We start from the raw sequence: 23,906 nt of genomic DNA, 5'->3' as shown, positions 1-23,906 counted from the left end.
TGTTAAATGAGCGTCCATGTGTCAGCCCTTCTTGTCTGAAACATCAGCCAACGACACTTCAATTCAGATAAGGTCAAACTTTCCAGAAGACGTTTGGACAACTGGTTGATTCAAAGCCACTGAGTTTGTTTGTGGAGAAGAAAATGTTTTGTTTCTAAAGAAGTACAACTTCTAAGATTTTTTCCAAATTAAGTTTAAAAGAAAGTCTAACCGGAGGAAATTATTTCTACTTTTTACAAAAAGCTAATATTCATTGCAAGTCTCTACGATTGGGGGGGGGGGGGTTGAGTCGTTACAGGATAAAGAAAATTAGGAATTACAGATGTATCTTCAAGAAAAATGTTTACACTTTACATTGCTTAGCTGCATTTATACCATGTGTACAGTAACAGCCATGATTCATTATAGTGGGGGTCTGCAACCCTCAACACTAAAAGGAGCCATCAGGACCATCTCCCCCCTGACCAAAACCCAGGTGGAGCTGCAGTCTTTTTCATTCCTCCCTTTTGGGGTCACGGGGCTGCTGGAGCCTATCCTGGCCACACGTGGGGGAACGCAGGGGGGCATCCTGGATAGGTCGGCAGTAGGTTGCAGAAGTAGGCCATGTTTTTTCTTCTCTGTGGCTTTGTACCAATTGTCCCATGGACAACCTGGGTGCAAAGTCATTTTACTCTTAAAAATATGACACTGCTTTTTATTTGTGTTACTTTCATGCTGCATATTTGGTTTTGTCATGAATCAACATAGAAATATAAGGGGTGTGGGGGTTTTAATTTGTTATATAAATTTGAAATTTACTTTTGAAAAGGGTCATTAATTCTTTTTAACATAAGACACCCTGTGAAACATACGGTCTTCCCACTGCAGCAAATGTTCTCCAATAAAAACCCCATCCAATGCAAGTCAAACGTATCATTTTCTCTTGTTGCGTCTAAACTCCTGTGCTATCTTAGATGACCCCACCCCTACATTGACATGTTCTCCCTACCATGACAAAGGTGGAAAGATTTCATGTAATCCATGGACACCAGTGAAGATCACAAATCATTGAATAAAAAAGTTTCAGAGCACTGTCTAGTGGGTCTAGATGACCCCACTCCCAATGTTAAAGTGCCTAGGATAGAACAAGGGTTACGGTGGCTTTGTCCTCTATTACTGTTAACATGAACATGTGCTTGAAACTTTCCCCAATCATACTCAACAGTTTACAGAAAATCCAATATTTTACCAAAGCTTTAGCCAGGCTTTGAAATCTGTGTACTCTGGTTTATATAAAGCCTTTTGGGGTAGTGCCAGCAGTAGCAGTGATGTGTAAACCTGTTTATTTCACTGATCCAGAAACACCTCGGTCACAAACCTGACTAAAATTAAATTGGTGAACAAATGACACTTGTTTCGTTTGTTAAGACGTGGAGCTAAAAAAAAGGGGAATACATGCCTGCAGAGCCTAAGGTTGCAGACACTGGCATTACACTGATTTAAGTTCTCCCTTAGAAAAGCCACAGATTGTGGTGTTCTCCATCAAATGCCTAAACTTAAGCTCAATTAGATAAAACATTGAGAATCTCAAACAGATTTGGGTCACTGCTCAGATGAAATCCTCTGAACACATGTAGCTGCAGTGAAGACTTCCTCCACAGGTCTACTGAAGGACGGATCTGCAGATGTTTGGTTTGACTTGTTACTTTTGTGTTGAACAGCAAATATGTCCTAATAAGCAAAAAATAACTTCTGTTCAACACGTTATCTCCCATCCTCTCCTTTTCAGTGCATTGTTCAAATGTCCACTTCTTTAATCTGATCTACTATTCTATGGAATGCTTTGTTTAGTGCGACTATTCTAAATAAAACTGTGAGCTTAGGCCCCCAAAACAACCACATCAATGACCGCGACCACATGTTTGTCAGGATCTGTTTATTTCTTTGTCAGATGGACAGCATCTCAAAACTCTGCTTCACATGGGCTTTGGAGGAGCTCTTGGTGCGCCGGCCTGTTGGAAAGACAAAAAGTGAACTTAGACGTCTAACGTCAGTCACGCGTTCATGTTTTGCTGTATGGCAACAGCGCTGAATTTCAGTGAAGCTGCTTCGGTCGTACTTACAGCCGGCCTGAATCTGGGCGGCGGGGTGCGGTCTTTTCTGGCCTCACGAGAGCGGTTTCTCACCACTTTACTGTGGATGGCACAGCTGACACAATAGTGCAGCTTCACATAGAGCTTGGGAAGGACATACGCTGCAGGAAAAAAAGATTCCTCAGATGACAACCAACTAGAAAGAAACTTCTGAGACATGAAACGATCCCATTTAAACTTAAGCATCCCTTTCAGTACATCCAGTCTATAAGCTGCCATCAGTGGCCAAATGTTTGGCATGCAGTCATGATAACACCGAACTTACTAAACAGAAAGGTCGATGCCCAGACAGAACTAGTTCTTGTTAAGTTGTAAACACTACAGTTTCCTAAAAACCCAACAAAAGCTGCTTTCACTTCCTTACAGTCAAAGACGCTGGCCTCTGAGATGTCCCTCACAGCTGCTGCCTCCACTATGTTCCTGATGACAAACTTCTTGATGGCTTTGTCCTTTGGAACACAGCGGGCGCAGTTGGTGCAGCGGATGGGCTGCACATGCCCACGGCCCTTCTTGGCACGTCCGTTATTCCTTCTCTTCTTAGTCTGTCAAATAGAAAGAGGTCATCATCGACTATTTTTATTTTATTTTTTATTAACAGCTGCAAAAGCTAAGCTTCGTCGTTTCCTACGTTTAAAACCAATTCTGGAGTAGAGAAAGTGGCTAACATACGAATAAAACAACGACAGAAGAAAGTTATAAAACAACAAATGTAAATGTTTAAAAGAATAGTTGAACGTTTGAGAGTTAATATTGTGTGGAAGTCCTGCTGAATCTAGGGACCGCAAAGGGTGTCACTGCGCACGCCGTTTGTGTCACCATTGAAAAACTTGGCTTTCACATTGGAAAATAAACGGTGTTAAAATATGCGCTGCGGTGCTTACTGGGATAATTTATATTTTGATTTCAAATTTAAAAAAAAGGTAAAGTGGACTTAGTGGACATTTGTGAGCCAACTGCAAATTTTTCACAACTTTGGTTCCATTTCACAGCTTCATGAAAGGTACACGATAAATAAGGTCCCCAAAACCACCACTAAACACTGAGGAAATGTGCGTCATTCGTCGTTGCAGACCCAAGTCTTACACATAACATCATGACGAACATTGTAAATAAGCGCAGTAAGGAGCGGTCACGGGTTCAAGCCCTTAATACGGCATAATAAGCTGCAGCCAGAGGAGCATGTTATAACGTTACATGAACAATTTTCTAAAAAAAATATTAAAACCTTCAGCATCCCTTTTACCATGTCATATTAGAAATTGATGGGGTTTAGAGCACAGATAGGAGAGATGTAGCATTAAAAAACACCAAAAAGTCTTGATGCGTCTAGCTGTGATTACCAAGTTTTCCCATTGTTTACTAGCCACAAAACAAAAGGCGATCAGCTAGACATAAAATATTAATAACTTGCTCAATTTTAGGTCTATTGGGCTAGTTTGTGTATTTCTTTGTTCAGAATTGGAAATTATCCTTTGTTTCACCACCAACATTTATCTCTGGACCTTAGAAATGTGTGCCTTGTGGTCCCTACTGAATCTAATAGTAACAGCAATAAAATATTATTTTTTACTCCAATCTGCTTCCTGTTCTTTTTGGGTGGTCAAGGATAGTTTAGATTACCGTGAGAAACTGAAATGGTCCCAGATGATGGAAATATAGATTTCTCGAGCACATATACTATACAATTCAAAAGTACCTTTACCTAAATGGGAAATATTTCTTAATAAATGCCTTTGGTGAAAGGACCGCTGGGTCTCTGCGGAGTAAAGCGGAGACCCGCGATGGCGATGTTTAGGAGCGTTTTGGTGTTTCCACATTTACACGAAAAAGCTGGACGACTGCGTCACTATTACACTGACCGTTTATAACATCTGAATGCTCGCAGTCTGACCTAAATGAGCACACCTTAGCAACAGCTATGCTAGCTCTCCGGAACACATGCACCAAACGGTTAGCCTGCTAACAGCTAGCATTAGGCCCGACACGGATTTCTACCCATCGTTCGCTCATTTACAACTTAGTCAAGTGTTAATAGACCGCGCCTGTTTTTATAATATCTAGTAAAATACACATTTGTATCGGAATGAAGTGGTAAATCGATATACTTCGTTGAATAAATTCGCCAGAAGTGACAGAGACTCACCATGTTGAACGGGAAGATGGAAAGAGGACCGGAAGAGGACGAACCGCCTGAAAAGGCCCGCTCTTCGCCCCGCCCACCGAGGATCTCCGGTGTTCATAAACACGCGTGAAAATTTCTCTCTTTTCTTTTTTTTATCAAAAGAAGTGAATTTATGGCCATTTCGGGTGGTTTAAAATACAGTAAATGTCGTATTATTTCTCGATTTTAAACTTTATTAACATAACTTAGTTAGGTACGACGGAGTATTAGGGCCACCAAAAAAAAAAAAATTAGAGCCACCAAAAAAAAAAAAAAGTGAAATTACGAGATTTTATCTCGTAAATTTAGGAGATAAAAACTCGTAAATTTACGACTTTTTATCTCATAAATTTACGACTTAAAATCTCATAAATTTACGAGAAAAAAGTCGTAGATTAAGGAAAAAACACTATAGTTGTCCGTTTATCGGAACCTAGCTTGAAGATGAAGTATGTGGAGCCTTTTGTGAAGCTTCATTTCCGGATTATTATAGGTTTAAAACAAAGAGATTCTGAACCTTTTGGCGACTCAAAATCAGATCATTTTCCGTGTAGCAGTCTTTCCGGGGTTCAGTGTCAGTAAAGCGGAGTTTAATATGTAAAATAAGGAGCTCAGAGACACGTTTGGGTGTAGAGGATCGCTGCAGCCTTTATTCTCCTTTTCATTCACATTTTCTGAAGTTCATTTGTCTCATTACGTCATGAACCTGTCATCCCAACACCAATGCGGAAGTAAACAGTGTTACAAACGCCCCCTCCTGCAGATGAAATGTCCCGTTTCAGCATAAAACAATAAAGAGGAATGAAAATAGTGTTTTATATTAGCTTTGGAACGTTGAAAATGCCAAAAAAAAGTGCTCCTCCTTTTGTGTGACGGAAGCGTCACACAGACGTAGAGTCTTGTCTTTGGTGGAGGAAGAAAGGATTCAAGCGAACAGCTGCAGGGACACCGACGACGGCTTCATCGGGCTGCAGAGATCCTGCAAACCAACCATCAATAAATAAAACTTTAATGAATCGTAAATCAAACAAATGACCTTCCAGACATTTGGAACGTTATCAATAAACATTCAGCTCACCTGTTCAACAAAGTTTAGTCAGTCTGCTCTGCTGCTGCACGGCGTTCACCTGCTGCTCTGCATGCTCACTTCCACTGTAATCTCCTAAAATTACGACTTTTTTTCTCCTAAATTTACGAGTTTTTATCTCCTAAATTTACGAGTTTTTATCTCCTAAATTTACGAGATAAAATCTCGTAATTTTACTATTATTTTTTTTGGTGGCTCTAATTTTTTTTTTTTTTTGGTGGCCCTAATACTCCGTCGTAGTTAGGCTCTTTAGCATATAAGAATATTTTTGATAAATTAAAGACCCCCTTCATTGAAAATTGTGTTTTGGGTGTTTTTAACATGCTTTTGTAGCATTTTACTGATGATGGAGGACATATGTAAATAAATTTAAGTTCAGAATTGCATTTCTGAGTATTTCTTTATTCAAATCGTTGTAAATCAGGAGTAGGAAAAAAAAGACCAAACGTTTTTGTTTCACTGCTAGTGTGTCAGGTTGGAGGTGTGGTGAGGGGCTGAAAGCTGGTGGAAGAGACTGTAAACTGATGGATGTTCATCGAAAAAATTCAAGTCCTGATTTATTTACATCTTTATAAGAAAATGTGGCCATTGCAGTAACTTCATGTACTACATTAACACACATGGCAAAATGTATTTTGACAGCCTGTAAAGCATTTTTTTGTCACACAGACAAGAGACGGTTAGCAGTGTCATGTATTGGTCCCTGTCTTGGCACCATTTCGAAAAATCAATGGGCTACCATAACCATCTAGTGAACCAGCTGAAATGGAAATGTTTGTCACACCCAGGGCAGATCTAACAACTCTAAATGGAAATAGTGAGGCATGGGGGTAAAATGTTTAACCAATTGTTTTATTGTTCTCAGATGTTGCTTCAGTCTAACCTTTGGTACTGTAATTAAACAGATAGGCCTAGACGACTGAAGAAGCTGTTGCATTAGCTTGGTAAGAATGTTATCAATCTGTCAACTGACGCTTATGTCTCAGAATTGTGTGAGTTTAACACCATTGTGTCATGAACATGAGTTATGTTAAAGGTTTGCTCATGCAACTGTAGTTTTAGAAGCTCAAGTCTAAGCAGAACTAATTATAGTCTGTAGCCAGTGGCTTATATATTTGTACACGTCTGTCTTTTTTCTTCTTTTCAAGTACAGGTAAACTAGTGATTGCAAATTAATTTAAACGTTTAGGGAGTACATTTGCTCTAAAAGTTGCTCACAAGCACTCATGATGAAGAAATCTCAATTTAAAATGTAATGACATGACTTCAGATGTTAACAGCATAGGGTTGACTATGTTGAGATCTTCTTTATCCTCAAATAATTATCTTAGTGAACACATATAAAAACTTTTTGATCAAAAGACAAAGTACATGATCATTTTTTAAAAACTTTATTTAAATAGCATCTTGCTTTTTTTCTTATTTCTTCTTGCTCTTCTTGTCTTTTGCCTTCTTTTTGTTAGGCTTCTGGGCAATAGATTTTTTGTACAGGTAAAGTCCCACTAAACCGAGGAGAGTGGGCACCAGAGCCAAACACACAAGAGGAAAGACGTCATTGATCATTTTCTGCATTGGCGTCTGCTGCGACAAAGAAATCACCTCCACTTCAAACTGCAGGGCAGCATCACCTGACAGAGAAGGAGAAAAGTGACAAGAGTTAGGGCCAAAACAAAAGGAAAGGCTTCTGCGTGCCATGGCAGTCTGTGGACAGAGGGATCATCACATGGCTTATAATGTTTCTAGTTTTATGGACATATTTATGATAATTAATATCCAAAAAAATGGCAGAAAAGCTATTTAGTAGGAAGTAAATTAAAACTCTGTGCCAAAAACCTCCAGGTTTTTTATACATAAACATAAACTTTCCCAAAATAATGTGAAAATTTCCTGATATTCTTGAATTAAAGATAAAGATAAAGATACTTTATTGATCCCAGCTTGGGAAATTCAGTTGTTGTAGCGTCAGCATTAGGCTCAAGATACAAACATACACACAATAGACGACAACAGAGAACCAGAACAATCAGTCGGAAAGAAACATCAGTGAATTAGAACAGTCGTATTGCATGCCACATCAGGAGAGAAAATAGACGGACCATAAATGACTTTATCTATTGCACATGGATGACAAGTTATAGAGTCCAATGGAGTGAGGTATGAAAGATCTCCTGAAGCGGTTGGTGTGACAGCGAAGCTGCCTTAGCCTGTTGGAGAAGGAGCTCCGCTGACCATCCAATACACGATGTAGAGGATGCTCAGGATTATCCATGATGGATACCAGCTTATTTAAAGTCCTCCTCTCCATCACAGATTCAAATGTGTCCATTTTGCAACCAATTACAGAGCCAGCTCTTCGGATCAGTTTGTTTTTGAATTGAACCAAAGAACACCACTATATTCATAAATAAAATTTTTATAGGATATATGCACCACAGGATGTCTGGTCAAACTGAAAAATACACTAGTGAATGGACCAAGAATGAAAAACAAACAGAGGGCTAGCAGACACTTGAAATAACATTCCGGCCCAACGGTAGACCGTCATACATTTGCTATCTAACATCCTGACTAAAATTCATGCACAACACTATAAGATAACCCATTACTGCCATGGGTGAGGGGTGCAAGCAGGTCACCGAGGGCTTCAGGTGGTCATCCTCTCAACAAATGGTCTTTTGTCAACATTCAGAAGGCTCAACAGTGTGTCCCAGCTCTAAACATCGGTTACTGATTAGCCACCAACATGAAATGACTCTGCAAACAAGTAACAATTTTTGTGATAAAGAAAGAGAGATGGAGAATGAGAGTGAATGAAGAACCTGAGGTGCCCTGCCCTGGACGTCTCCCCTAGGGACATTTCTACCAGGAAGATGTCCAGGAGGCATCGAAAGGAGCTATCCAAGCCTCTTCAACTGGCCTGTTTTAATGTGGAGCAGCAGCTTTACTCAGAGCTCCTCCCCGGTGACAGAGAACTTCCCCTTATCGCTAAGGGAGGGACCAATCCTCCTACAGAGGAAACTCATTACAGCCACTTGTGTCTAGGGTCTTATTCTATTGGTCATGACCCAAAGCAGCAATTAGAAAACAGAAAAAGAAAAGGGTGAACGTCAGATTTAGCACACCAGTGAAGACACCAACTAGCAAGAAGTCATTCTAAACAATTTTCACAGAATATAACAACCATGCAGACCTTCCTCCTAACACTCAAGTCCCAACCACCAAGTCCAATAAAGGCACTAATCCAGAGTTCTCTTGTTTATCGCAGGGGATACTATTCACCTTTCAGCATTCCCCGTCAGCGGTGGCCACAGCAAATCAGGTTTCAGTGATTATCACAGGAGTTTTGGCAGAGATTTCTATGCCGGATGTCCCTTCCTGACACAACCCTGTATGTTTTTCAGGGTGGGGACCGGACTTGGGCCCCCTTGTGGCTTCATAGTTAGACAGTAGCGAGAAGGGGCTTGCCCAAGGACCCACACTGGATGAAGCTCGTCGTGCCCCTCTGGAAGAGGAACAATGGTTTGCCATGTACCAGTCCTAAACGCAGCCAACAGAGCCATCCAGTTGCTCAGCTCTTGCTTTTATAGAAATTGAATAAATCTAACAGTCAGTAAACATACATAAATAAGACGGTTTCTATACCTTCTCATCTCATCCAGTGATCTTGAGTCATCTGAGAAACTGCTTTTGTACATCTTGTAACTTCTTCTTGCTTTTTAAATGTCATTCACAATCAAATGCTCTCTACAATTATGTTTTTAACTAGAGCAACTGTGGCCATGGTGGACTTCTCAATGTCCAAGTGCTGCCTGAACCTTTAAAACTGCATCTTTTGGCTTTCATTTCCTTCCTGCAGGAATATTAGGATCTATGCTCAACACTATTCCTGGATTGTGATAAGGCCATCTCCAGTCTTGTCTGAGAACATTAGGGAGCTGCAGCGCCCCTCTTCTACATGAAGTCACAGTGCTTCTGCATCGCAGCATCCCGAACCAATTTCCTCTGAAAATACAAATCATTTTCATCAAATTCACTCCTTTTTCAAAGGAATACAGTGAAAATAGGGGTGAGAGAAATGGGCATATATAGATGTTTCAAAAATGACAGTAGACTGATTCAGTCAAAGCATTAATGTTGGGGGTTAAAGGGAGTGCGGCGACAAAGATGACACCACGACTCCTAATCTGTGAATTAGGAAATTTAGAAAAGATTTGGCATCAACGAGCAGCCTTTTAGTTTGATTGTTCTTTTTTATTTTGGGTTGTTAGCAAATCAGGTTGGTTTAAATTAGATATAGAGCTGGGTGTCAACTGTACAGTAGTGGAAATGAACATTGTGAACAGGTTTGATAAAGAGGGAGGATGTAAGTAATAAATAGTAAGAGTCTTTGTACAGTCAAGGATAAAGTAGGAAATAGAGTTAAAAGCTGTGAGCAAAAAAGCAGAATGAGCACGGACAGAAGGCCACCATCAGCTGCTAAAAGTAGGACATCTGTCATTTTTATAGCCATGTCAGTGAAAAGAGCAAAAACTATGCTAAACTGCATAAAAAAGAGGTGCATGAAGCTCTGAGGCCATGGCTTTTTCACGAATCGTAGAAAAAAAAACTGGGTTGTAAATGTGGAAAAATGATTAAGGTCATGAGCGTCAGCCCCCAATAGGAACAAGTGCCGTTTGAAGAGTAGAGGGTACAGCATCACCCATCCATCCATCCATCCATCCATCCATCCATCCATCCATCCATCCATCCATCCATCCATCCATCCATCCATCCATCCATCCAACCATCCATCCATCCATCCATCCATTTTCTTGTGGGGCCATGGGGTTGCTGGAGCTGGTCTCCATTCACTGTTGGCCAAAAGCAGGGTACACTCTGGACAGGTTTCCAGTCCATTGCAGGATCACACAACAACACATAATCACATTCACACCTAGGGACAATTTAAAGTCACCAACTGACCAACAATGTTTATTTTTAGACTGTGGGCGGAAGCTGGATTGCCCAGAGAGAACATGTAAATTCCACACAGAACCAGGACCTTTTTGCTGTGAGATGAGGGTGCTAACCACTACTCCCAGTCTGGGTACCGTATCACGGATAAGAAAAGGGTGGATTATAAGAGGTACCAAGGAGAAGGAGACAGCTATGACAAGAGCAGTTAAATGGGGGTCTGATTGGCAGGCAGGTGGTGAATGCTGAGAGAGACAGCAAAGACAAGTTAAGGGTTTGAAAGTGTCAGGTGAGATAGAAGAGTTTCAGCTCAAATGAAAGGAATGGTGTGGGAAACTGTGGTGAGAGCAGCCATGTTGTTGGGTCTATAGACAGTGAGAAAAAGTCAGGAAACGGAGTTGGAGGTAGCAGAGATGAAGATGCTGAGCTTCTCTTTGGGAGTGACCAGGATGGATCAGGAATGAGGACACAGGTTAGAGGTTTTGGAGATAAAATCAGACTAAGATGGTTTGGACATGACCAGAGGAGAGACAGAATTGGTAGAAGGATGCTGAGTCTAGAGCTGCCAGGCAAGAGGTTTGGAGGAGGACCAAAGAGGAGGTTTATGGATGCAGAGTAGGAAGACATGAAGGTAGCTGGTGTTAGAGGGGAGGATGTAGATTTTAAAGGGAAATGATAGTACTGTAGAAAGCGGTAGTGTATACATGTGGAGGAAGTGAATCTAAAGGTTGTATAATGTTTCTGAGGAGTGTGTAGAAGAGCCCTTATTCAAATAAGTCAGAGTAATATGTACATTTGCCCTGACTAGTATGGTCTTTGTAATGAGATGTGTGATCAGAGTTTTCTACAGAAGCATTCAGGCAGTGACCCTTCAGCTTTAAGCAGTCTGGGGTTAAACCAGGATAAACAGCGGGAAAAAGATCCAGATCTGGAGCAAAGTGATGCCAAATCGTTGATGAGATTGGACGATTCTCATTATAAAGACAAATCCTTTTTTAGGGGTAGACAGATAGTTTACATTAGGCACATTTGTTATGACAGCACTAAGTTTGACCCTGTTGATGTCATCATTCTTTGTGGATGGTTTTTCTATTGACCGTTATCATTTACAAGCTAAACCTGTCAGCAGTGAATACACTGCAACTTTGCTACTGAAATAAATCCCATAGCCTCATTTCATATAGGATTTTTGTAGAGCTGATTACAGATAATGTCATGTCAAAAACTGTGTCCGTGGAGGAAAGGGTTTGTGGGAGGTACCTGGAATCGTAGGTGGATAACCTTTTTTTCCATATGCAAGGTGAGATGGAATAGTAGCTTTGATTTTTTGCCTGAACAAGAAAGAGCAGGTTTAAGTTCTTAGAAAACTGTTTTTGAAATATTTTCTTACATGTTCTAGCAAAGCCACGAACTCACTGGACGGTCATCATGCATGGAACTACAAACTAAAATCTTTTTCTTTTCCTCAGATCACTTACCCTTCACACACGCCAACCAAGCTTTGCTCCAGACCTAAAAAAACAAAAAGCTATGAAAACGGACGACAGCACTTAAGAATAAGGATGATTTTCATCAAACGACCCAGTTATAAAAAATAAACTCATTTGTGTTTTGACCTGTTCCAAATAAGTAAAATAAATTATTTTACTTACCAGGGATAACAGTTCTCTTTCCCAGTTCGATCACAAGAGGATCCCGCGACAGTGACGTGTCAATTACCTTTCCATCCATAAGTCTACCCTGTTCAGAGAAATAATTTGAAATGGGGGTTAAAAAAAAGATCCTTTACAAGTGAATATTTGCTATGCACTTTTATGGATTAATACAGTTTTTTTAATCATGTTGGACCAACAGGCAAGTTAAAGGTAATGTACAGATTTTCAAACACGAAAAGAGAGGCTCCTTCTATGGTTTAAAACAATGTACTTCCTTTTCAATTAACTTGAAAAATGAACACTCCTCTCTGCAGTGAGATAACTTTGAAACAAGCACGAACAGATGTTTACAAGCTTTTTAGGTTTTTTTGTGAACAAATGAGGCATAAAATATCAATGAGCTGTACAGGTGTTGCCAGGTAGCCTACCACAATAACCATGAATATATATATATATATATATATAGATAGATAGATAGATAGATAGATAGATAGATAGATAGATAGATAGATAGATAGATAGATAGATAGATATATATATATATATATATATATATATCTATATATATATATAGATATATATAGATATATATCTATATATATCAATATATATCTGTATATATATAGATATAGATATATATAGATATATCTATATCTATATATATCTATATCTATATATATATGTATGTCTTTTTCAATGAAATGCATACGTTTCATTATAATCGATCAATTCATAACCAATTCACAGATATTTTCAGAGCTATTATTTTTGTTCTTGCTCACTGGCCACTTTATTAGGCACACCAGTTTAACTGCTCATTATTGCACAATCAGCCAATCAAATGGCAGCAACTCAATGCTTTTAGACATGTAGACATGGTCAAGACGATCTGCTGCAGCTCAAACAGCTCAAACCACTTTGGACCCCTCAGTACCAACTATGGTTCCAACACCACAGCCTACCTGACTATTGTTGCTGACCATGTCCATCCCTTTCTGACCACAGTGGACCATCTTCAGATGCTACTTCCAACAGGATAAGGCAACATGTCATAAAGCTGGAATCATCAGACTGGTTTCTTGAACATGATAGTGAGTTCTCTGGACTCAAACGGCCTCCACACTCACCAGAACCCAATAGAGAACTTTTGGGATGTGGTGGAACAGGACATCGGCATCATGGATGTTCAGCCAACAAATCTGCAGCAACTGATGCTGTCATGTCAACATGGACCAAACTCTCTGAGGAATGTTTCCAGAACCTTGTTGAATCTATGCCACCAAGGAGTAAGGCAGTTCTGAGGGCAAAAGGGGGTCCAACCCGGTTCTAGCAAGGTTATAAGTGGCCGGTGAGTGCATCTACCCATGTTTGATACTGATTTATAAATTTAATTAAAAAACACATGCATTACCAGGTGGGTAAAGGGAAAAAAGGCAAAGAAAACAGAAGTATAAAAAAATGGGGGGGGGGGGGGGGGGGACAACCAATAAAGTTAATTATTAACATGAAAAAAAGGATATTCTTTCACGTCCATTTATGTGTTATTTACTTATAATTTACTCTTTAATTGCACATTTGATAATAATCAATGGATAATAAATAATCAATAAGCCTTCAATTTGCATTGTGTGGTTTGTAATAATGATTTTCTGCAGTCGTGTAATCATATCTTCTGATGATAATCAAAATAAAGCAAAATCACAACTGTGGGATATGAATTCACTCGTCTCTCAAGCAATGAATCAAACTATTAGGAAATTATTTTATTTAATGAATTTGATGTGGCTGTACTGTAAGAATACATACGGATTAGGAACAATTAGACAGTCAAGAAGACAGCATCATTTCTTTATTTTTTTTAAATGAATTTATGAAATAATATATCAAATAGATCTAGTAGTTTTTACTTTGACTTTATTGCTGAAACTTTTTGAAATAAACCAAATCAGCTGAAATATTTAAGTAAATGGCAATGAAAGTACACTGTTGTAGGTTTGATATTTAAGAAATTTAGAAAAAAACAACAACTTTAGTTTGGAACAGGCAGTGGCGGTTCTACCCTGAATTACTCCCCGGGCGAGACCCTCCTCTGGCGCCCCCCCCCCCCCCAATAGAGTCACTTTGTCCATTTATTGTAACTGAAAATACAGTTAGGAAATATTTAATCAAACACAAATAATCTGAAATAAATATTATAAACTACAAATCACACTAATAACACACTAGAATAAATGTAACTGCAGCACTAAGAACAGAAAACACTAACTAAAACCTAACCTTTGTGGCCTTCCTGATGCAAGCTTGTCAATAACGTCATCATATGAAATCTGCTCCCCCCCTGAATGATTGATACTAACAACAGCAGGTTAGTGAGTTGCTCCTGAGACATTGGTGATCTCAGGTATGACTTGATCAACTGGAGTTTTGAAAAGCTAACAGCAGCAGCAGCAGCAGCATGCTACCATCACAGCTTATTTAACATTATGAACTAATATACAACAATGAAACACAACAAAAACTTTGTGTTACAGCAGAGCAGACAGACACACGAATCATAACTAATGTTACAAGTTAAGACAGAGCAAACATTTAAGAAGAAAATCTTAAAAATGACGTTATTTACAATATTTGGGCCTACTTCAGTTTTGGTCATGATAGACCAAACAAGAGATTTTTCCTCTGCAACGTTGTTGTTGTTGTAGGGCAGGTAGCATTCGAATTTAGAAAAACGTGCATCTAGCTATGTGATAATACCCTTTTCTTTGTCTCTTTTCTCCTCTTCTTCTCTTTTCTTTCTAAATTGGGCACCAGCTTTGACCTTTTTTCTCCATATTTCAGATGTTTTTGCATTTAGCATAAATGTCCTGACATAGGCATCAAGTCTGTCGACTAAACCAACTGTCATCTAAGTGAAGAATTTTTTTTGTTTTCCCATTTTTTATTTGGGCATTTCACACAAAAATAACCAAAAAAGAATGATTTTTTTATACCTTTTTATACCCGCAGCAGCACCCCCCCCCCCCCCCCCGTTCGTCAAACATTTCCAGCAGGAGCGCGTGCAGCTGCACACAGGGGCGCCAATTCGCTACATGGCGGCGCAATTTTTATTTTTACATCCAGCACTGAGCCGCGGCCCGCGACCGTTGCCCCCCTGGAAGAAGATCCAGCCAGGTTTGCGCATGCGTTTTGCGCTCCGTGCTCACCTCTCAGGCTGCACCCTTCACCCCGCGCCCCCTCCCTTCTCCTTCTTCACCCCGCGCCCCCTCCCTTCTCCTTCCCACACACATTTGCGTCTACTTCTCAAAGACAGGAGGGAGCGCAGCTGCGGGGCGGGGGCGCCGCCAGGTTTCAGGCTGTTACAAACTCTGTGATATAAGTAAACCAATAGTGGTGCATAAAGTATTTTACAAGAGCTGAGCCGCTGGCGCCGCCCCTCCGTCATTTTTCCGCCCCGGGCGATCGCCCGTATGGCCCGTGCCTAAAACCGCTACTGGGAACAGGAGAAAAAAAATTGTTTGTGAAAATTGTGTAGAAGTTACCTGTAGCTTTTACATGTGTCGAAATGATCCTGAAATGACCATTTACATTTGATTTATCACCTGTTTATACATTTAACGTTTCCCTTTGGTTAGGTTTTTTTTTACCCTCCCAACAATGTTTACCATCATCCCACTCCCGGGTTTCCTGACAGACTGAACCGTGAGTGCTGACGTGTTGCTCCATCTCTGGAGCGAACGCGTGGAGAAAACCCCGGGAAAACGCGCGTTATTGTCCCGTTTCCTCACAGAAGGAACCTCACCCGGCCCGGTCAGTCTGGCCTTCTGTGCTCTGCGGCTCTTTACTGCTGACCTGCAGCCGCAGTGTGGAGACACCAGGCTGCACATGCTTCATGCAGCAGCAGCTGCCACATAGACAAGAACAGGCCGGGCAGCTCCGAGCCCTGTTGGCACTGATTCCATCAAACAGAACAGAAGGCTGCTGTGTAGAAGAGAGAGGAGACGTTACCGTGTAGTGGATCTGCAGGGTGTCTCCCATCCTGGAGAGTAAGGAGCAAGTTTCGGGCCTCTCCTAAAGTTCATAGGAGAAGTGATTTCGGTTTGGTGGTCTTTTTCTGTCTGCGTCGTGCCGGTAATACGCAGGAATGTTCATCTTTCACTCACCAGCGTCTCCACAATGGGCTCCTCTGCTGTCTCCTCTGCGGCTGCGCCGGTAAAAGCTGCAACCAGAAGCAAAAAGACCAAATTCTTCATGGTGAAGTTGGGAGAAAGAGCTGCCAGTCAACAACTTCCGTTCCGCGCGAGCAGTTCCTCTGCACCGAGAGCCGACCGCGCTGCGCCCTGACCACCCAAAATGGCTCAGCAGCAGGAAACGCTGATGTGTTGTAAACTGCAGCGATAAGGACGTGTGGTCTGCGGACGATGTCCCAACACCTGGAGCATTCCGCCAGCAGCATCCCATCACGCTGAGGCGGGTGGGGAGCGGAAGCGGCGCGCAGCGGAGGCGCTGGGGGGCGGTGTGCCGCTCCGGAGTCATGCGCTTCTATGGAGTGATATTAGTGCCACCACATTGCACACCAAACTTTCTGAATTTAAAATGAAAATATTAAAGATTTGCTTTAAACAGTTTTTTTTGGCTTTCAATTTTTTGTTTCAAATTTTTTATTTTTGCTTTGAAAAACTTTGCATATATATATATATATATATATATATATATATATATATATATATATATATATATATATATATATATATATATATATATATATATGTAATATATAAACATGTAATATATATATATATATATATATATATATATATATATATATATATATATATATATATATATGTAATATATATATATATATATATATGCAATATATATATATATATATGTAATATATATATATATATGAAATATATATATATATATTGCGTGTGTGTAAAACTTGTGACAAAATGCTATTTTCTTTTCATATTTAAATATTTATTGATGAAAATAAAACAATAGTTCAGACACAAATCTTAATTGTAATAAAACGTATCTTCCAGCTGGACGGAGTCGGAGCACGGATGTTTTTTTTCTGCCGCAGACATTTTAAACCCGCCGGTTGCTACACTGACATAAATAAATACAAAATCCTGTTTTAGTTTAGCTGCTTCGCTGCTCTTTCTGGGTTTTACTCTAAGAGAAATGGTTGAAAACGGCAGAATCCCGTTCGAACAGAACCGACACAAAGTCCATGTCTGCCTCCAAGCACCGTCAATATGAGACGGAGAAACCTGATTGGTTAGAATCTGGACCAATCAGCAGCTGTTTGATTGCAGCTTTGTCACGTCAAACTGAAACTTATGTGAGCAAAATCAAAGGTAGAAAAAATGATGAGACACAATGCATGCAGAAACATTTGTTTTGCTAACACAAAAATATTTTTTGAAATCAAAAATAAAAATTTGGAAACAAAAAAATTGAAATTGAAATATTTTTATTTGCAACTTAGAAAGTTTTGTGTGCAACGTGGTTGCACAAATAGCACTCCATACACTCCAGATCCCACTCATGTGCTCCACTCCACAGCTGCCACGTTGCCGCTCGTTCTCTCACGACGGCAGGACAGTTTGCGGTGCTCACAGGTCACCGTCGAAAATCCCATTTCAATACGAAATGCTGCGTAAAATGAATGTAATTGTCCAAAAAGTTACTGTTAATAACAACCAGTGGGAAGGCAAATGCAACGCAACACAAGGCTGGTTTTTACATGAATACAGACGTCACAATTTCATGAGGAAAAATCGGGGCTGTGAAGGTCTTATAAATAAACCCAAAATAAACCTAAACTTAAGTCCAAGTCAAACAAACTATCAAAAGATATGTATTTTTTTATTTAAGTGCTTAATTTTGTATTGACCCTTGATGTTTGGCAATGAAATATATGTCCCCATCAGAATTTGGAATGAAAAAAAAAAAAAGAAAAAACACCCACTCCAATGAAAATGGTGTTTCTCATGTTTTTAACATGTTCTTGTGGCATTTTTCTCATGATGGAGGACATGTATGAAGAAAGTCAAGCTTGAGTGTTTCTCTATTGAAACCAGGTTTGAATCAGAGGCAGATGAAAAAAGTTTTTTTGAAAAAGCTTGTAGCGGTGACACAGCTGCTACAATCAGCGATTCCGTTGCGTCCACTTGTTTTCCTTGTCTAAGCTGGCATCCAGCTCAAAACGGCTGGATGGATCTCAAATATTGGTCACCATTTTTGTTGCACCAGCAAAGTTGGGGTTGTGAAGGGCAGTAAACTAGCAGGAGAGTGTGTAGACAAAGGGATGATAGGAAAAGAGGGCAGGTTCACTCCACAACTCAGTGGTGAATTTATGTTGCTGCTCTGCGAAAACGGTGACCTATAAATATAATCTATAATCATCATTAAAGGACCACTGGGAACACTTTTACACTAGATGAAAAGATGATTGGGTCTTTCAATTTTTGTCATTTTCAATACTCTATTGTCGCTGGTTTGGCTTCAGCAGCCGTGACCCTGAAAGGGATATAGCAGGTTCTGAAAATGGACGGCTAGTTAGGTAACCAATTACAGAAACCCTTAATATGTTCTTCCTGTGTTGCAGTATAACGTTTCTGTAGTTATGAAATGTCTGCTAATTATGTGAATGATTTTTCTTATGAATATAATCTACATATATTTTAGATAAGTGATCTGCATTCGCCATGTTGATTTCTAAAATAGTTATTTTTACATAATAATTAAGTTATTCATCTTTGTCATGTGCTTTATTGATAATTAATTCTTAATTCTGTATGTATGTATGCAATAAAATGGTTACGGTAGAACGGGGTGGGATTATATAAGTTCGATTCCTTCCACTCCCTTTCAAGCAATATTTAATTTTATGTCTAATTATCCAAAGTTTGATACGTCATTGTATGAATGTATAACTGATGATTGTAATGTTTTGTGTATTACTTTTACTTGATTGCTTGAAATAAACCATTTCAAATAAAAAAATCAAACGAAATGTCTGTTCACTTCAATATTCTTATACAGAGTGGAAAAACTAAATGTGAACATGATCCATTCATTAGGTTCATATGTTTTAATGAACGACAACAGGACCAGACCTGTTTTCCACCCTGGGATTTCCTCAGTCTGTCTGATGGATTTACAGGTGTAATCCCTTTCAAAGAGGGATCTAAAACTTTTTTTAAATTTTCATTCATTCTGAGCAGCTCAATAATATTTTCAAGGATTCCAAAACGGCGTTGTCAAAGATTCACTTTGGCGTGTTTGACAAAAGAGTGAATTTGTTTCACCTGGCAGTATGGGGTTTTTCTCCCTAGTTCTTCCTTTTAGCCAGAGGATCTTATCGCCGTGACCGACCAAAGTAAACAAACCTGTGCTTAAAACCCTGTTTCCCAGGGAGATAACTTGTCAAATACACAGACATAGCCTGTATATTTGGGGGGCATTCACATCTATTTCACGAGAGAGTTTGTCGTGCACAGAAGAAGGCACAGCACTAAGTTCTGTTGCTAACTAACTAACTAACTAACTAACTAACTAACTAACTAACTAACTAACTAACTAACTAACTAACTAACTAACTAACTAACTAACTAACGTAGAGGTTTTTAAGAAACGGCTCAAGACCTACCTTTTTATTTTGCTTTTATTTGATCTTATCTGATTATTTATTCTATTAGTTTTCATTTATATTACTTTATGTATTTATTTTTTAAGCATTTAGTCTAACTCTCAATATTACGTTTTTAAATACATCTTATGTATTTAATTGTAGCATATTATTATGATTTTGGCCCCCATGTTTCTTGTAGGGATCTTTTCTACCATGGCTTGCTGGCTTTGTGGTTGGTTGTTGTTGCATTCGTCGCTGGTGTTGGGGCGGCTGGAGTCTAATGTTGCAGCCTCACGGCTGTGGAGTGGACCCCGTCGCTGGGCGGGTCTGGGTGGGCACTGTGGTGATGTTTCTGTGGCGGAGCTGGCTCAGGGTATAAATAAATTCCCAAATATTGTTTCCTCACAGCAGAGCCAAACCTTAAGTTTCTTTCAGAGGTTACTTTTATAAAAGTATTTATTGTGTGTGTGTGGGGGGGTGGGTGGGTGGGGGGGTCATGTGTCATATGCGTTAACGGAGGGGAGCTGTCAGAAGTCTGTTTACCCCTTTGGTCACCATCGGGAACCATCTCCAGAGTTCCAACCACACTTCCTGGATGCTGCACGCCTGACTCTCATTTCACTCAACCAACCACAGCACACTTACGCTCTGCACTGAGCTCAGTGCCAAGTATGGTTTGTGCCACTCTGCCGTCATTACCGAGCGTTATATCTGGACCCGGTATTCTTTCTTCTATCTTCTGACTCTGTTTGCCTGCCGCCTGACCCTGATTTAGCTTTGTGGACTTTTAGCTGAGCTAATAAACCAGTTGCATTAAGGTCCAGCCGTCTGCCTGTTCTTGTGACAGGAGCAGGGAGGGTGAGGGGTGGATTACACTATTGCAGTGAAGGGTTTTTAATGTAATACTGTGTATGTTATTTGTTTTGAAATGTAAAGTGCTTCGAGTTGCGCTACGTACGAGAAGTGCTTTTTATAAATAAAGTTTGATTTGATGATAAACATGTATTGATATGCTTTCTGCAGTTCACACTATATTGCTGGATAAAACACTTTTTGTGACTAGAAGGAGTTAATCATTCTAGTTTTAGTGCTTTTTGCACATAAATATCAACACGAGCAATGAATTCAACCACCGAACATCTAATAGTGGCACTCATGAGTTCTGTTACTGGTAAAAAAAGATGTTTACTTTCTGCTGAGGCACTATTTTTACTTAAGTGTTACAAGACAATCAGTTTATGCCTCTGCTTCTATCGCCTGGTCTCAACAATCTGAATTAAAACACTTCATGCCAAAAACTTTTTAGGAGTAAAAGCAAAAAAAATGTTCTTAGGTTTTAATGTTTCAACTGGTTTATATGGGCTAAACTGCCTAGTCACCCAGCCCTTTTCACATACAAACTCATTATGTATTATGTAATACGTATTTGTGGTTTATTTTCTTTCATGTAACAAGACTTTTGCACAAGAGTGAAGTAAACCACTTGACTGTTTCTTGTGGACTCTTAACGTCTATAATAAACAAAGACTTTTAACAAATGGATGGACTTTACTTGGACTTTGAAACTAGTGCCAAAGAGGACTAGCCAGGTGCCTATACCTAAAACCCTGGAAACTGCAGAACAAAGGTTGCTAGGGTGTGTGTTTTGTTGAGGGAGGAACACATCAGCCGCAATAATCAGAATCCAGTGGCCATCAGGGGGGCAGACATCCAAGAAAAACTTTAGATAGAAAAACCTGGACAGTACCGGGCCTGACATGATACACGCCTATTGGCTAAAAAAACCACTGCGCTCCAAGAGCACCTGGTAGTACATATAAACCACCTGCTGGGATATGGGAATTACCCCAAATGGCAACCAAAGGGTAAAAAATCCGGGTCCAGAAGGATCCCTCAAAGGGATCATCACCATCTACAGCGAGGTGAGCAAGTCTTCAAGATTAAATGTTTCCTATCATCAAACACATTTAAATATGAGTCAAGACAACACAAGTAAAAACAAAATGCAGTTTTCAGATGACATTTTTTAATACTAAGTGAGAAAGCAAATTTAAACCTTTATTGCCCTGTATGAAAAACGAATAGCCCTGTAAACCTAATATTAAGTTGGGGCACCTTTACCAGCAGATATTGCAATCAAACGATTGCAATATTTGATGAGTCTCTCACAGCACTGTGGAGGGATTTTGGCCCACGCATCCTTGCAGCATTGTTGTAATTCAGCAATTTTGGAGGGTTTTCGAGCATGAACTGTCTTTTTAAGGTCACGCCACAGCATTTCAATTCAGGTCAGGACTTTGACCAGGCCTCTCCAAAGTCTTCATTTTATTTTTCAACAGCCATTCCTAGGTGGATTTGCTGGTATGTGTGTTGGGTCATTGTCCTGCTGCACAGCCCAAGTTCATTTCAGGCTGGAGGTACAAACAGATGGCCGGACATTCTTCTACAGGATTTTTGGGTAGACGGCTGCATTCATTGTTACATTTATCACAGCAAGTCTTCCAGGCCCTGAAGCAGAAAAAAGCCCCAGACCATCACACTACCACCTCCATATTTTACTGTTGGTATGATGTTCCTTTTCTGAAATTCAGTGTTATTTTTACGCCAGATGTAATGGGATACAGACCTTCCAAAAAGTTCAACTTTTATCAGACCACAGAATATGATTCCAAAGGTCTTGGGGATCATCAAGGTGTCTTTTGGCAAAGTTGAGAGGAGCCTTAATGTTCTTCTTGCTCAGCAGTGGTTTTTGTCTTGGAATTCAACCTTGCAGGTCATTTTTGCCCAGTGCCTTTCTGACAGTGGAGTCATGAACACTGACCTTGATTGAGTTAAGTGAGGCCCGTAGTTCTATGGATGTTGTTTTGGGATCTTTTTTGACCTCTTGGATGAGTCTTCGCAGAAACTCTTGGGGTACTTTTCCCACTCCTGGGAAAGTTCAACACTGATCAATGCTTCCTCCATTTGTGTATAATGGCTCACAATGTGGTTCCTTGGAGTCCCAAAGCTTTTGAAATGAAGTTATAACCTTTTCCATTTTATTTTAAAACTGTTTCTCATTTGTTCCTAAATGTCTCTAGATCTTGGCATAATGTCTAGGTTTAGAGCAGGGGTGTCAAACTCATTTTGGATCGGGGGCCACATTCAACCCGCCTGATCTAAAATGGGCCGGACCACTAACAGAAAAGCAAAAAGTAGCTTTGTTTTTTTTTAACTCGGTTGGAAAAACTGCCTCAACCAACATAGTAGCCTAATCACTTGTTCATACACATTCATTCACAGAGGCCAATGGATCTCAAATAAAATGCTTTTTACTTTAAAAAAAATTGGTTTGTTCAATTTTACACAGACTGAATATTTTACATCTGACACTGAAGCAATCCCAATACTAAACTCAAGAGGGGCTACGGAAAAAACTGAAACACCCTTCCTAAAATGTAAATGTGTAAATCAATGAAAAATTAAACTAAATCAAACTTGCAAACATTTGTGAACATAAGAATTTGGAGTTAACCTCCCTTTCTTTCCTGAAAATTCACCCGTCCATCAATATCAGGATTCAGATCCTGTACAGACTTACTGTCATTCAAGTGTGCAAAACACAATTAAATGTCCAAGAGTCTTTTCCTGGTTGGCTGTCTAAATTTTGTGGCATCACCTGCCTACTTCCTGACCTGTGATGGAGCGCCATCAGTGACCAGACTGACATCACGTGACCAGTTCACTCCAACATTGTCCAGCACAGTAACTAGAGAGCTGACTATGTCATCAGCTGTTGTTGTGTCCATCAACTCAAGAAACTCCGCTGTGACGGTCTCTTTAACACTTCTAATAAATATGCACAGCTGTATACATCTGTGATGTTGGTGCTGTCACCAACAGTGACCGAAAATACAATAAATGACTGTATTCCTTCATTTGGCCGTCCAAGTCTCCTCAGAGATGTTGTATCTGTAATCATAATCCTTGACAGACTCATGTTAGCAAAGATCGACTGCTTTTTTGGGAACAAGACTTCGGCAGCCTTCAGCATTTTTCAGTAAGTTCACCATCCAAAAATGGTTTGGATGTTTGCTCCAACTTGTCTGCCTTAAGGTGTCTGTCACTGCTCCATCACTGACATCACTGCCGCAGTAAATGCAGATGGTCATTTTCTCAGTCCAGCTAATAGTTGGTAAATCTTCTCTTTTCTTAACTGCAAATGGTGAAACTTTTCTTTATGGCGAGTCTCATAGTGGTGCTGAAAGCCATATTCACTGAGCACTGTGACCTG

At 39.8% G+C, this 23,906-nt stretch overlaps 2 protein-coding genes across 2 annotated transcripts; both read right to left on the bottom strand.

The window, feature by feature from the left end:
• Window positions 1-1,898: 1,898 nt before the first annotated feature.
• Window positions 1,899-4,376, bottom strand: rps26 (ribosomal protein S26). Its single transcript, XM_004068503.4, has 4 exons — window positions 4,276-4,376; window positions 2,497-2,674; window positions 2,103-2,233; window positions 1,899-1,991 (listed from the first exon to the last, which is right to left on the bottom strand). The coding sequence occupies exons 1-4, from the start codon at window positions 4,276-4,278 to the stop codon at window positions 1,956-1,958; spliced, it is 348 nt and encodes a 115-aa protein (XP_004068551.3). The 5' UTR covers window positions 4,279-4,376; the 3' UTR covers window positions 1,899-1,955.
• Window positions 4,377-6,755: 2,379 nt separating this feature from the next.
• fkbp11 (FK506 binding protein 11) lies at window positions 6,756-16,504 on the bottom strand. The gene is made up of 6 exons (XM_023954734.1): window positions 16,149-16,504; window positions 15,994-16,056; window positions 11,986-12,073; window positions 11,812-11,845; window positions 11,594-11,664; window positions 6,756-7,008 (listed from the first exon to the last, which is right to left on the bottom strand). The coding sequence occupies exons 1-6, from the start codon at window positions 16,236-16,238 to the stop codon at window positions 6,800-6,802; spliced, it is 555 nt and encodes a 184-aa protein (XP_023810502.1). The 5' UTR covers window positions 16,239-16,504; the 3' UTR covers window positions 6,756-6,799.
• Between the last annotated feature and the right edge of the window lie 7,402 nt (window positions 16,505-23,906).

This window comes from Oryzias latipes, chromosome 5 (assembly GCF_002234675.1).
Source record: "Oryzias latipes chromosome 5, ASM223467v1".
NCBI lineage: Eukaryota > Metazoa > Chordata > Actinopteri > Beloniformes > Adrianichthyidae > Oryzias > Oryzias latipes.
This window is presented reverse-complemented; position numbering and strand designations above follow the sequence as displayed.

Excerpts from the sequence above, each read along its gene's own strand:
- rps26 (XM_004068503.4), bottom strand. Across the intron at positions 2,234-2,496 it reads AGAGGCCAGCGTCTTTGACT|CGTATGTCCTTCCCAAGCTC; the intron begins GTAAGGAAGTGA and ends TTTTTCCTGCAG. Across the intron at positions 1,992-2,102 it reads CGCCCAGATTCAGGCCGGCT|GCCGGCGCACCAAGAGCTCC; the intron begins GTAAGTACGACC and ends TCTTTCCAACAG.
- fkbp11 (XM_023954734.1), bottom strand. The coding sequence starts at position 16,238 with ATGAAGAATTTGGTCTTTTTGCTTCTGGTTGCAGCTTTTACCGGCGCA. Across the intron at positions 11,846-11,985 it reads AAAGAGAACTGTTATCCCTG|GTCTGGAGCAAAGCTTGGTT; the intron begins GTAAGTAAAATA and ends TTGTTTTTTTAG. Across the intron at positions 11,665-11,811 it reads TTGGTTGGCGTGTGTGAAGG|GCAAAAAATCAAAGCTACTA; the intron begins GTAAGTGATCTG and ends TTTCTTGTTCAG.